The following is a 15,043-nucleotide window of genomic DNA, read 5'->3' as shown; positions in this document are numbered from 1 at the left end:
GCTTTTGGGAGCTTGTTCCCCATGCTGGGTTGCCTTGCCCAGCTTTGATGCAGAGGAGGAGCTTGTTCCTGCCTCAGCTTGGTGTGCCAAGCTTTGTTGACGCCCATAGGAGAACTGTTCCTTTCTGAATGGAGACGGAAAAGTGGATGGGGGGAGTAGGTGGGAGGCAGGGGGAGGGAACTGGAAGAGAGGTTGGAGGAAAAACTGATCAGTATGTAAAATAAATGAAAAATGTAATTAATAATATATATATATATATATATATATATATATATATATATAATTGTGGATCATGGTTGTGTATGCCTGGATTCTCTGCAATGGGGAGACCAAGGCAGGTAGACTGAGAGTTGGAGGCTAGCCTGGGCTACACAAGTGAGACCCAGATCAGCTTGAGCTTATGCAATTTGACAGTGTCACAAAAATAAATTTTTATGAAATGATGTAAATTTTCACTTGCGTCTCTGACTATTCATGTGGCACCGCGGACTCTGTCTGTGGCTTTTCACGCGGCCTCAGGTCATAATGTTAGACAGTCCAGAGGCTGAGAAGATGAGGTGCCAGAGAGATAGACGCCTTCTGCTGGGCAGGTATGTTTTCAGTGGACACTGGCCAGCTGGGGCAGCAAGCCCTAGCCCCACTCTGAACAATAGTCCCCTGCATTCAGGCATAAATCAGTAGGGAAGGCCATGCCTGGGCTTTGGAGCTAGCCAATTCCAAGTTCCTAGCCTTGTGACCCTGGGTCAGTTAGTCAGCCTTAAGTTTCAGTTCCCCAACACAGAGACCATTTAAATGGTCCTTTAGAAGATTTTTTAAAAATGGAAGCACATAGAATCAACCACAAGAGAGCATTGGTCCCACACTCATGAAGTCGACCAACTTCAGATAAAAATTATATGAAAAACTTGTCTGTTCTGAACCACACATACCATTTGCTTGCCATTATTCCCCACATATGACATGACAGTTAGTTACTTAGTATTTGTATTCATTATTAAAAGTGATCTAGTGATGAATTAAAATATACAGTTGGGGTGTGCATAAGTTATATGCAAATACAATATTTTCTGTAAGAGCCTTGGGCCACAAGCATCCTGGATCCCATCCCACTGTGACACCAGAGAGTCTTTAGATGACAAATGCAGTCCATTGAAGGGTCAGATATCAGAATACTGATGAACATCCTGGGGCATCTGAAGCTTGAGAAAGGCCCTGAGATCATCTTCCCTTCATCGGCCTGGCCTCACTTACCTGGTCCATGGCTGGAAATGGCCTGGCTGGGGACCAGTCTGAGGGGACACGGTGGTCTCAGCAGGGGTTGGGCCTCGAGTCTTGTCTGCCAGGCTCTGCTCGATGGCCATCTGGAGCAGCTCCTCCTCACTCAGGCTGCTGTACAAGCTGTATTCCTCCTGTCCAATGGCACGCTGGCTACCCCGAATGGTGATCTCGGTCGCCATCTTGGCCACTTCTCCTCCACCTTCTAGAAGAGAGACTCAGCAGTAGCAGGCACACAGCAGGTGACAAATCCTGTGAGGAAACCAAAATCACCCCCCAGTCAATGAGCGCCCCACGAGACAGCCATGTTTGCCCACAGGGAAGGCTATGCAATTGCTTTCTTTTAACATGTATGCATGTGCCTGCGTGCTAGTATGTACACCTGAGTGTGGATGCACATGGAGACCAGAAGAAGGTGTCGGAGCTTCCATAGCTAGAGTTGCAGGTAGCTGTGCACCACGTGATATGGGTGTTAGCAACCAGACTGGATCCTCTCCATGAACAGCAAGTGTGCTTTACCGCTGAACATCCCTCCAGCTTATACTTGTTTTAAAAAATCCATTCATTTGGACAGGAATCTAGCTGAAGATCAAGCCATCTACACAGCCATCCATTCGCCCATCTGGTCACCAATCCGTCTAAGCCTCCAAGGCATCATCCATTGGTTCATCCATTCACACATCTGCCTACCCACCTCGAGTTGTGCACACCCAGCTCCCCATCCATTCTCCCATGTGTCCTCTTCCCTGCCCATGTGTCCAAACATCCAACTATCTTACCCCTCCATCCATGTTCCTACCCATTGACCAGGACGTGCCCTCAGTCGCTCCTGCCTCAACTCTCTCACCTGTCATTATTCTCTAGCCCATCTGGCCTTCCAACAATCCATCCACCCATCCATCCGACCGTCCACCCATCTGTCCACCACCCACGCTTCCATCTATTCATGCCCTCAGGCACATAGCCCCCCTCCTCCTACCCATTCCCTTTTACACCTATCAATGTAGGTACCCACTCCACTTCCAATCCAGGAACCCTATCTGTACAGGTGTGATTGCATACATCAACTAAGATTATGTCTTGTGCAACTACTCTGGGCCAGGCACTCTTCTGGGGACACAGAGACCTCAGCATCCTGACTCCTGCCTCATGAGCCCTCACAGTGTCATGTGCATTCCTCCCATCCAGTCCCAGCTGCGAACCACACTGGCACTTCGAGCCTGCTCTTCGCTGTGGGAGGGCTGAGAATGCTGGGGATGAATCAGACATGAGCTCATGCTTGGGATGGCATGATCCAGTTAAGACCGGCCATCACAGCAGTTCTTTGCAGGGCCTCTTCTAAAAGATACAAATGCCTCGAAGAGAGGCTGAGTGACGCTCTTTCAGCAAATGAAATCAAATCAACCCAACCTGTGATATTTACTGGCTTGCAATAGTGTGACCACAGGTCAATGGTTCTCAGCCCTGGCTGGGCATTCAAGTCACATGAGGTCTTTAAAAAAAACATGCTTCACCAAGTGCCAGCATTCTAGTCTAGCAAATATGTGCCCCCTCCCCCAGAGACAGATGTCCTTCTCCTTCCCCTTGGATATTGGGCCCAAGCCCTTGAGAATTGCCCTCCCAAGTGGAAGTTGGTGGGCACAACACACCAGGCATATGATACAGTTCTTCTGACATGTCCAGTGGAGAGAATTTCCAATGAGACCTGCTTCTTTACAACCTGGGCCCCTGAAAGAATACACCAGGCTCCTGAGGGTAGGCAAACTCCACCCATCAGGGTCCCTGTCCAGTTGATGAAAACCCTCCTCGGCCAGTGGGAAGCCAACCCCCACTCCTGAACTGCACTATCCTCAAGTGAATAGGAACCTCAATGTTGCAGCCCCTACCCCAGCCTGCAGCTCAGTCCTTTCTCATCTCTTCTAAGGACTGCTTTGCTATGTGGTGTTCTTGTGGCTCCAATTAACTGGCACCCAGGAGACCAGTCCAACCCTCCTCGGAGAAGCCATCCTACAGCCCAAACAGCAAGAGGCACTCACTTCATTAATATTGAAGGGTTCAGATTCAAACCTAAAGCAACACATCTTCCCCTGCCCCACACAGTTCAAATGAAAATGGTAGAAAATGTCAATGCCAGGGAGTGTATGAAGGTCACCACAGAGAATATGGGTCACCAGGGATAGTGTAGGGTCATTGCCTTCCCAGCACCAGGAAGAGTGGAAAATAACAAAGCCACTTTGGAAAGTCATTGGTGTTTGCTAAAGCTGACCGCACAAATGGCCTAGCGATCCTCTTCCAGCTACATCCCAAAGAACTAGGGACACATAAATAGATAAGTAAAGGTCTAGAATATTCAAGGAAGCGTAACTCATCTAGACCCAACTGAAATAGATCCACAATGCCCACCAAAATAAACGAGCTAACTAACACAGGGTGGTGGAGCTGTGGAGAGCGTGTACCCAAGAAAACACAACCTTGCACAAAAATGACTCAAAACAACACTGAGCCAAATGAACAAGATGACAAGAACATATATACATGGTTCACATGCATGTAAGTCACATGTGTATACATGATCACACTTATATCAAGTTCTGTAACAGGCTAAACTACCTACAATGATGGAACCCAGAGGCTTAGTTCTTTTGGGAAGCTGCAGTCTGCTGGAGGGTGCAGGGACCACAGTGCAGGTGGATTCCTTGAGTATCCGCTGTTAAGTATTTTCATGGCACAGTGAGTACCTGTAAGGGTTCCTAGAACCATTCACATGGGACTTGTGCACACATATTTCTACATAAGCATGCTACATTGTTGTGACCTACAACTCAAAAACACAGAAAATACCAATTAGAAAGTATCATGTCTGAGCCCTACCTCAATCCCCAGCACTCAGAGTCCTGGAGTGTGGTCTAGGTGTCAGCCTGTCAATTTGAAAATGAGCCCAGGCAGGTGGGACCCACTGATGTGGGATTCCCCTCTGTATGCTGTGAATATGTTTTATTACCATTAGTTAATAAAGAAGCTGTTTAGTCAATGACTTAGCAGAGTAAAGCCAGGGAGGAAATCTGAACAGAGATATAGAGAGAAAGTAGGCAGAGTCAGGAGATGCCATGTAGCTGCTGAAGGAGAAAGAGTCACTACTGGAAACTTCCCAGTAAGCCACAGCCTTGTGGTGATACACAGATGAATAGAAATGGGTTAATTTAAGATGTAAGAGCTAACTAGAAAGATGCCTAAAAGATTGGTCAAACAGTGTTGTAATTAATATAGTTTCTGTGTGATTATTTGGGTCTGGGAAGTCGGGAAACGAACCAAACAAGCAGTCTCCAAGCCACTGGCCAGAAAACACAGACAGGAGATGGGCCAGTACACTGGAGGAACACACACATACACATACCTAGCATGTATGCACTCAATGAGGCTCCTTGAAACAGTTCTTTGGTTTAATCCCTATAGCAGTCCCGACTTGCTCTGTGGCTCTCCAGAAAGCAAGAGATTTTTCCCAACAATTCTGGACTCTTCTAAGCACAACTGGTTGAGGCTTCGGACTTAGAGCACAAATGTAGCAAGGATAATAGAGACTCTGTCCCTGTCCCATGCAGAGGTCTCCCTGGTACCATTGCCCTGTGCCTCCCTCTCCAGCCTTTTAAGTCACTCCCATGGTGGTGTCCCTGGCCTGGCCTCCATATTCACCCATCATCTGCTCTAACACACTGTGCTCACTGCCCCCAGCTCCACTCTCCTGGGAAGGAAGCTCTTGCCCCAGCTTCACCCTCTTCCTCTCTACATCCTAACCTTCCATACCTGAGTGGTTCCTGCCCCGACATCCTCGAGGCTCCCTCCTACCCCAGTATCTCCTCCTGTGTGTGACATGCCTCCCCTTCTCTCTGCTCTTCAAACTCCTCCTCAATATTTAAGGCTTCACAGCAAGTGTCCTCCCAGAATTCTATCCTGATTCTGAAAGGATTCATGGGCCACGATCAGTGAGAACTTGGCATGGGCTGATTGGGGGCTCTGGCAGAGCAGGCCACAGTGTGCCTCCCTGGCCACCTGGTCTCCCATTCCCTCAAATAACAGACCCCAAACCTTCTGGAAGTCTGCTCTGGGCTGGATGCTGTCCACAAAGCCTTGCCTTGCAGTAACCCTCCCATCTCCAAACTTCTTCTGACTTGACTTCTTCCCCTACTGTTCATTCCAGAACTCCAAGGAGAGTTGCTGTAAAGTAGAGCCCTGGGGTCCCCTATGTCCCAGCTCCAGCAATGCATACACGTAGACATGCACGCGTGCGCACACACATACACACACACACACACACACACACACACACACACACACAGTTAAATGGAGCTTGATACCCCTTGTCATTCACATTGTTTCACAGATGAAGCAGTTAAGGTTCAGAGTGGAAAGAGGGTATACCTCGGGGAAACTGGGATTGAAACCTTGGTCCTCCAACCTCAGACCAAATGCTCCTCCTGGAAATTCCAGACTGACGATCAGAGCAATAGCCCATGTGTGCGTTCTGAGCAGGTGGGCCATCCTCTGCCCCAGGCGTGAGTCCAAGACCCACTGGGAGGCCACCTAGGATAGGAACAGTCATTTTTCAGGGAGAGTGGACCCATGGGTCCTCACTGGCCAAGCCCAGGGCATGCAGCGGTGGTCCAGAGATGATCAGCCCACATCCAGGCTTGACCCAGGAGAGCTAGGCCTCGCTCAGGTCCCTCCTGCCCTCTGAGGTGATTCCCAAGGTCCCCCCAGGTGTCCTCTGTGAGGTGGTGGGAGCAACTGTCTGAGGACTCGCATTAGCAGCCTGCAGTGATTTTTCAGCTGGGCCTCAGTTTCCAGTCTGTGAATTGGGCCAGTGTGGATGCCAACTGAACTGTGATGAGGACTAAGACAGAACTGAATGATGAACCTTCTCTCCTGCTTGTCCTTGAGCCTCCTGTGTGTGACTGCGTGTGGTGTTGGGGGTTGCAGTGGGAGGAGATCATGCTCTGGGCATCCTCTGAAGAAACGGCTGAGTGGGCATGACTGGAAGGCAGCCATCCTCTTGCACCCAGTCCCTCTGGCCAGGGATCTGGGGTCAGGTGTGAGGGGAGGCATACTGTGTTCGTGAAAGAGTTGAAGAGGTTTCTTCTCAGCAGCCCTCTAGACAACTGACTACCTGGACTGCTTACAATGGACGTACCAGCCTATAGCATCCACAAAACTCTTTCACATTCCCGTCCAAACTTCAGAACCTAACCGAAGGTCAGGCATACAATGGGTATTTAATAAGTGCAGGAGAATAAATAGTAGAACCAGAATAAGGTTTAATTGCCTAGACCTCCCGCTGATTGCTTGACTGGGGAATCCCTCTCCACATGCTCTAGCCTTGCTCTGCCATCTGCTGGCCATGTCAGGGATTGCAGCCTACCTACCAGCAGGCCTCATCCTGCCCATGAAGTGGATGCTAACAGCCTTGGTCTGTAGCTGTGTTTGCAGGACGCATGATATTATTGCAAATGTGGATAACATCATCTGACAGACATCTAGGGCCTGGAAAATCTGAATATGATTTTCATCTCCCTGGAGGCAGCCTCCACCTGTTCCTGTCCATTCGGGACCTGCCCTGGCTGGCAGTTTTCAGCAGGGCCACCTGACGGTTTTCCTTCTTCCTGGCTCTCCTCCATTTAAAATGAGGGAGGGCCAAGGGAAAAGAGCCCCAAGCCTGCCTTCTTCTCTTGTGAAAAGGGTGGCTGTCAGCTCCTAAGTTGAGCATGTGTTATGGCGAGATCTGGTCAGAGCTGGGGTAGGGGGATTCCATGGCCACCCTCGTCTAACCTGCTACAGGGCTGGTGTCCACTCCTCCCAAATCCCCCAGCCCTTCTACCCTCTAGTTGCTCTAGACCTTGGGGGACCACCTGCCTGGCCTCCATTCTCCTCCCAGTCCCAGCTGCCATTCTGTACAAGGTGACCATCTGCACAGGACAACGGGGACTCTGAGGGGGTTCTCGAGTTATATAATGGTGCAAGGCACATGGCAAGCACTGTCTGTGACTTTCATTTTGGGGTCACATATCCACTGGAGCATGTGTGTGGGAGGGCGGGCTGCTGCACTGTGCTCCTGAGCGAGGCCATGGCTTGGAGCCAGGTGTCACCTCAGAGCTGTCCTGCCAGTTAAAGAGAAGGCTCCCTTGCCACCATGTGCCCCCTTGTGCTTGTTGCTGATTGAACCACATCACGAGTCCATCGTAGGGGTGTTGTTTTTCTGACTGACAACAGGGAAACTGAGAGACACCCAGAGAGGCAGTGACAACAACAGGACTAGAAGGCTGCATATGACTTTACACCAGACCCAGACTTCTGATTCACATGGCTAAGGGCAGCCGTGTGTGTGTGTGTGTGTGTGTGTGTGTGTGTGTGTGTGGCGTGTGTATGGGTTCACACGTGTGGGTACAGGTGAGATGAACGTGTGTGTATGCACATAAGCCTGAGGGCGACATCAGTTCTCTCTATTTAACTTTTTGAAACAGGGTCTCTCGATGAACTCAGAGTTGCCTTACCCCAGGGATCCTGCCTTTGCCTCCTATGTGCTGAGATAACAGGCAGCCGCCATCCCAACTCCAGTCCTCATGTCGTGTAGCAAGTGTTTTCCTCACTAAGTCATCTCCCCAGCACCGCTCCTGATGCCTTTCAAGGCTTTGGGAGAGACTGGGAGTAAGAATGAAGACTTTGTATTTTTAAAAGCTTGTCTGTAAGTGTATACTATATGTGTGTATATAGTAAACTCTAAGTCACAACTGTGTTTGTAGTTGAATCATATAATATAATCCTTCATGTAATATATACACATCTGTATGTATGTATGTACAGTCATTTTCTGAATCTGTGCATTCTGGATCTATGAATTCAACTAAGTGAAGTTTAAAATATCCAGAAAAAATGTTTAAGTAATGGTGAGCACTTGTAGACATTATTCCTTGAACATGTATAGATAATATTCCTGTCATTATTCCCTAACCACTACCTATGTACCTATGTGGATGGCTCTGGGTAATCCGGTGATGGCTCCTATGAGGACAAGAGGATGTGCGCACGCTCTATGCGGATGCTATACATCTTCCCTAAAGGTCTTAAGCATCTCAAATTTCGCAATCTACATATTTCATAAGCCCACCCCTGAAGATACCTAAGAATAACTCTGTATATGCCATTGATACATACATAGTATCTGTTAATTATTGTGAGAGTCTTAGGGACCCCATTGTTCCAAGACCCTAAGCCTCAGGTGATTGTGAAAACAGTCTGCTTGGGCTAGCCTGAGACTGAGGAGGAGGTGGGGAGTTAGAGGTTGTTTCTTGTCCTATCCCACTCCCTATATACAGTCTTATCCTTTGCAATGTTTCTCCCACTCTCAAACCTCCTCATTCTCCAGCAGAGGCTCATGGGAGACTAGAGACCTGCTCTCCTTGCCTGGTCCTCATGCTCTGAAATCTAAACAGTAAAAACCACACTTGTGGCTGTGGACGGTGAATGTGCTCAACCACGGTCCTGAGCAGAATTCTTTAACCTCAGTACCTGTGCTGGTAAGTTAATGTTGAGGAACTGCCTCCATCAGATCGGACTGTGGGCGTTTAATTGATGAAGGAAGACCTAGCCCACTTTGGGTAGTGCCACCCCTGGGCAAGTGAGTCTGGACTGTATAGGAAAGCAGGCTGAGGAAGTCAGGGCAGAGCAAGCCGGCCAACAGTGTTCCTCAGTTCCTGCCTTGGGTTCCTGCCCTGGGCTCCTGCCCTAACTTCCTTGGATGCTGGACTGTGGTGTGGAAGCACAAGCCAAACAAACCGTCCCAACAGAACACCAACATGTTTTCAGTCGGTGTCTTCAACACAGCAACAGAGACGCAAACCAGAGCAACTCTGGGGAGTGTCCCCTTTCTACTGTACAGAAAGGGGGACTGAGGCCCAGGATGTGATTGGCCAAGGGCACATCTAGCTGCCCGTTTCTTCCTCAGCCCCCTCCCTGGCCCTGAATGCTGAGGGCAATGGCAAGGACACCTACGAGCAACTCTTCACCTCGCCCTTCTGGATCTTTGTCACTGCCTTAGCTAAGGTTAGACCCAGGTCAAGGCCCCAGGGTGGGCCTTTGGCAAGCGCAGTAGCGGTTTTTCTGTTGCTAACGTAAACTGGAACTGCAAACCGGAAGTGGGGCTAGGAACTCTCAAAACCCACCCCCGAGGTGCACTTCCTCCAGTCCAGCTGCACTTCCCCGTAGCCCGTCCCACCCCAAACCGGGTCACCAACCAGGAACCAAGTCTCCAAATTCATAAACCTGTGTGGGCACTTATCATTTAAGCTGCCACAGCTAGAGACAGGGCTAAGGACCTCTAGTGTCAGGGCCTCTTTACAGACCTCTATCCTCACGACAGAACAGCTGAAGAGCAGGGATCACTTGAAGAGACCCTCCGGATCCAGCCTGTTGACCATCCCCCATAGTGACCCTCACCTGAGGTGTCAAGTCAATCCCCCTTGCACCCACACTCTGTAAATGACTCACTGGTTGGTCAAGCTGGCTTTGGGTGGAGTCGTGCTTTGGCCTGTTGTTGGAGGCCTATCTGGACTGAGCAGACATGTGTTGGTGTCTCTCCAGGAAAAGCTCACAGAACAGGTCTCACAGCTTCTAAGCACAGCTGACTCAGCTGCTAGTCTCAGACTTTTGGTCACAGCCAAGCTTGTGACTTTGGGGTATCAAGGCTTTGGAGATTCTGAGGCTTGGTCAGTGTTTGTGTGGGGGAGAGGGTGCTATGATCAGCTCAGGTTTGGGGGTGCAGTCAACATCACCATACAGCTTTCTTCTTCCTATGTATAGAGAGGAAACTGAGGCCCAGAGAGGTCACCCAATGGGAGCTGATCTTGTCTAAAGTTGACTCTGCCCTCACTCTACTACCTGATCAGAGACTTATTGTACAGAAAGAGGAAACTGAGGCTTTATCTGGAGTGGAGCACCCTGCCTTCCCTTGGCTTGTCCAGTGCCTTGTGAATCTCTCTCAAGTAAATCCTAAAAAGACATTCTGATTATTTATTCAGGTCTGGGGTCCACTGATTAAAACCACCTCATATAAAACAGTAAGAAAGAGGGTGAGAGTGAAGGGTGCGGGTGGGGGAGCAGAAAGAAAAAAAAAATACTTTTCTAAGTTTTGTAGCAAATACTGTGTTCTAAGAAATCAGTTCCTCCCAGAGCTCAAGGCCACCTGAGGCGTTGCCTCAGAGCAACAACTAACAGGACTCCAGGGAGCCTGCTCTTTTTCCCCCAGCCCCTAAGCTGTGGCCTTTGCAAGGCCAGGAGGTCACCTTTGTTTTAGACAGGGTGGAGGGCCTCTCCCCTGCCTGCAGGCCCTGCAGGGATTGGCGGGTGTCCCAGGCTCTATCCTCCCTCTGCATCCAGACACATCAGTACGGCTCAGTCCACAGGGCTGACCCAGTTTTTGCCCCGTCTCTAGAAATACCAAGCCCTGCCATCTGCCAGCAGCCTGAAGCGATGGTGATGGGTGGCAAGGTTGGCCCCTCCTCCGCTTCAGGCCGCCAGGGCCTCTGCAGCTCAGAAGAGAGAGGCCAGGAGACAGACTGAAGACGGTTCTGTGTCTCCTTCAGGAAGACCCTTAGATCTAGTCTGGGCAACACCTGGTACCTAATGATGCCATGAAGATGCCCTGGGTCCACAGAGGTGCCAGTCTGAGAGCTGCGGGAGCTGTGGCTGTGGGCATGAGCACTTGAGGTCCTGGAGCCTAGGTTTGATTCCCAGTTCCAGCACCTCATCGCCACCCAGCCTCAGTTGTCACAAGACCTCTGACAGCCCCTCATAGCCTCGGTTTCCAAATTTTGTAAAGGAGAGTTACTGGTCTTTTCACACTCACTGCGGCCTTGAGGGGTCAGGGAACTAATTCACTCATGTTAAGTCTTTGATGAATACCAGCTAACAGGGACTGCATTGTTCTCCATTATTAACTCCTTCCAGGCCTCCGTCCAAGGGAAGAAGACAACACTCTCAATTACTGCCTTAAGGCTCCCAACGTTGGTGACCAGTACATACCAGGTGTGGCCTATGTGTGCCCGAAGGGACCAGAAATACGAAATGGTTCCTTCTGGTGGGTATGCGCCCGTTTTTTTAAACGAGAATGGGATAACAACCAGTATGGCTAAGGTCAGGCTCTGGCCGGGGGCTGGTCTGGCGGCCTGCCTAAGCCCTTCTGAAATCCCTCAAACCTTGCCTCACAGGACTCCTTGCAGGACCGTTTTCCTGCCCCAAGCAGGGCTTTATCACAGCTCTCCTGTTCCTTGATGTAAGCAGCCTGTTCATGTCAGCCCACATCCCTGGCTTCACAAGATGTAGCCTGAGATAAAACCCCACCTGCCTCCCCTCTGCTCATATGCTTTTCAAGTACGTTCCATCTCTCCTCGGTCCTGGAATGAGCGCTCCTCCCTCCAGCCTCCACAGGGGCTTCACTTCTCCCTCCCAGCCCAGGGAGTCTCTCCCTCGGCAGCCCCATCCTTCCCAAGTCCCATCTCCCTTTGTTCCTGCCATTCCTCTACCCAGAGACCCCTTGCTCACAGTGATGACGTTCCATCTGTCCTTTCCAAGACCATTGCCTCCTCACATATGGCGTGTGTGCATGCGCATGCATGTATGCACGATATTTTTGCATCCCTGCATCCCATAGTTGTTTTTTTTTTTTTTGTCTCATCTAGGTAACATTTCTCATTCCACGCCTTCTCCTCACCCTCCAGAAAGGGCATGCAGAATGCACAGCACCTGGGCTGTCACCAGCTTCACAGCCCTCTTCAGGCAGCAGACCCTGCGTCCCCTTGCAGGGACACATCTCTCATTAGCCTAGAAACATTTTCAGAAGCCACCTATCTAACACAGACATTACCAGAGACCCTGTGGACCCACTGATAAATAGCATTGCTGCTCACTCCTCTCTCACATCCATGTTTAGAAACACCCAACAGAGTGACACTCTACGCTGGAGTCCTCCGGAAGAATAGCTACCGTGCAAGCAGAGTGCTGGTTCCCTGCCACCAGACCCAAAGTCTTCAGTATGAGCAGAGCCGGAGAGAAGGGACAGAGGGAGAGGCATGGGCACAGTTTGACTACAGGTCTCGGGGAGCCCTAAAGCTGCAGGTCCCAGCCCGCCCAGCGATTCTTTTGAAAGTGCCTGTGGCCAAGCCAAAAGCATGCATTACCTGTGAGGCTCTGTGGCAGGGACACAGGTCTAGGAAACAAAGATTTTCTTGACTGTCTGAACTCAGAACATGCTCCCTGAGTTTGCCTCCTGCGCTGGCCCTGAGCTTCCAGCCGCTGGGCCAGGCCGTTCTGAAACACTTTCCTTTGAAGCAGGGAGTTTATTTCGGGCCCACCGCATGACCGTGATGGCAAGCCAAGCTATAAGATGTTATGACTCTCAGATTTCCCTTCCAAAGATTGCACCGAGGAAGCTGTGGTCCCGCCTTCCACTCCTCTGGGGGCACAGGAGACAGGCTCCCGCTTCAGAGAGCATCTCGGGCTTCGGCCCTCACGTGATGTCATCATTTGTGATCCTTGACATGGAGGCCATATATGGGTATGTTTCTAGAACTACCCAGGCGGGAGCTAGAGAGGAGGGAGATGCAGGAAGACAAGACAGAGAGGGAACACAAAGAGACACAGAATTGGGAAAGAGGATAAAAAGCCAGGGAGAGGGAAAGGATGTGTAAGAAGAGACCAAAGGGGGAGGCAGGAAGAAGGACCGGATGAGGGAGGGTACATAAAGGGTTCTCTGTAAGATCCTTGAGAAAATCAAGGCTCAGTGTTGGGCATGCAGCAGGTGGCCAAGACTAACATTTGGAAACACCAGCTACCCAGAATTGTATGCTGTGGGGTGGAGCCAAGGACACAGGGCAGAGCCCAAGCCAAGAGACCAGTGAGTGCACAGCAGCAGGCCACTCTGGACAGGGTCAGTCACAGAAGGGACCTACTAACCCCAGGACTGGAAAAGAGTATCTTCCTTTCTGGAATAAGTATGCTAAGCAGGAGGCCATTCCCCCTTCTCCTTTGTATTTCCTGTGTCCTTTGCCATGTACTTAGCAATAGGAGACAGAAAGACATGACACCTGGAGACCTCCAAGGATAGGCAGATGACAATCTGTAGTTGCCATGTTGGGAGAATGTCCCTGTGTGCCACAACCAGGGACCCAGGCAGAAGAGCCGCTGAGGGAGGAGAGTAGACAGAGAAGATGGTGGCTGCAGACAGTGAGTTTTAACACTGTCTTAACAGTGGGCCCTTCTCCATCCCTGACAGATGCCCCAGCCAATTACACACTTAGGCTGACCTTTCACACACAGCCTGACCCTCAAAATCATAAGATGGGCCAGGTGTGGTGGCACCTACCTTTAATCCCAGTACCCCAGAGGCAGGTGGATCTTTATGAGTTCCAGGACTGCCAGGTATACTGAGTGAGACCCTATCTAAAACAAAACAAAACAAAACAAAACAAAAACAAAAAACCCAACAACAACAAAAATCCAAAACCATGGGATGAAATGAGAAGGTATTTTCATGTCTCTGAAGTCTGGGCCTCTAAGATGCAGGATCAACTTCCACTATCTACTGAAAAGCCAGCTTCAAGCTTGGGAGGTTTTTTCTTTGCTTTTGAGTTTCATCTGCTTACGCGATGTGTTGGGCCATCAAGATTGCTCAGCCGGTAAAGGTGCAGGCTGCAGAAAAATCCAGCCTGTCTCAAAAAGACAAACTAACAAAACCAGGATTCAATTTCACTTTCTTTGCCAGGTCACGGTAGGATGTCGTTCCCAATCATGTCACAGTCCTCAACAGAGCAGAAACTCCCTAGTCTCACGGGAATTGAAACCTTTCCAACCAGGGCTCTTGGATTCCCAGTTGTGCCCAGAGCCCTTGTTTCCCAGTTGAGACCCAGAGAACTGTTGGGACTCCTCTGGGTTCACTCAGCAAAGGAAGACAGAACAATGCGCACACCGAAAATAGGTAGAACAATGCGCACACTGAAAACTGCGGTCCATGGGCTCAGACGCCAGTGTCCTACAGTAGAGTCACTCCAGAGACATAGGCAGGTTTGGGCCCCTGACTCAATATGGAAGACAGGCAGTACAGCCCAACAGACAGAATAACGCTGGGGCAGGGCCTGACTACCGCCTCTCTGATCTCCCAGCCCAGGGTTCTGGCGCTCAGCTGACTTGTAGCCCTAAGTGCTGGTCATGGTTCCAGTCGCTCCATACCCCGTCCAGTCTGTGGGCTTTCACATCTGAGTATTTGTGGGCATTGATGGTTCTAGGTAGCCATTTTAAACTGTATCCCTGATGAGTAATCATACTGAGTATCTGACGGACTGGACTAGTGATTTCTAGAGCATTTCATAGTCCCCAGCATCAAATAAGATCCAGGGGTAGCTCTAGCAACCATCTTCCAGAGGAGATAAGGGGATGGAATGGGAGCAGATGCAGAAACCATAGAGGAGTCAGCCTGTAGGAGAGCAGGAAGAAGAGCCTCTACAAGGCCCCAGGACCCCCTGTGCAACGTGGGATGTCTCCTGCAGGACCTATCCCCCCGTTTTTCTGTCAGTGACCCCTGTTCCAGGAAGGATGGAAGGAGTCACCGTGCAGGGAAGAAGAGCCAGCCAGGGGCCATGAGAACCGGGCTGTGGCAGTGCCAAGGCTCCAGGTTGAAGTTGGCCCCAGAGTGGAACATCGCAGCTAAATTAAGCACCCAGTAAGTAGC

General features: G+C 50.2%; 1 protein-coding gene across 2 annotated transcripts in view; it reads right to left on the bottom strand.

The window, feature by feature from the left end:
* Positions 1-12,785, bottom strand: part of Asb2 (ankyrin repeat and SOCS box containing 2) — a 37,748-nt gene extending 24,963 nt beyond the window's left edge. Inside the window, exons 1-2 of one of the 2 annotated variants that reach the window (XM_087911557.1) lie at positions 12,498-12,785; positions 1,252-1,527 (exon numbers count right to left, since the gene is read on the bottom strand). In XM_087911557.1, coding sequence (XP_087767683.1) covers positions 1,252-1,457 — 206 coding nt within the window. In that variant the 5' untranslated portion in view covers positions 1,458-1,527; positions 12,498-12,785. The remainder of the gene's footprint in view (positions 1-1,251; positions 1,528-12,497) is intronic. The other variant, XM_087911558.1, reaches the window with a different exon arrangement.
* Positions 12,786-15,043: the final 2,258 nt, after the last annotated feature.

This window comes from Myodes glareolus, chromosome 11 (genome assembly GCF_982192425.1).
Source record: "Myodes glareolus chromosome 11, mMyoGla1.1, whole genome shotgun sequence".
Classification (NCBI taxonomy): domain Eukaryota; kingdom Metazoa; phylum Chordata; class Mammalia; order Rodentia; family Cricetidae; genus Myodes; species Myodes glareolus.
The sequence above is the reverse complement of the archived record's forward strand: the minus strand, read 5'-3'. Positions and strand labels throughout refer to the sequence as shown.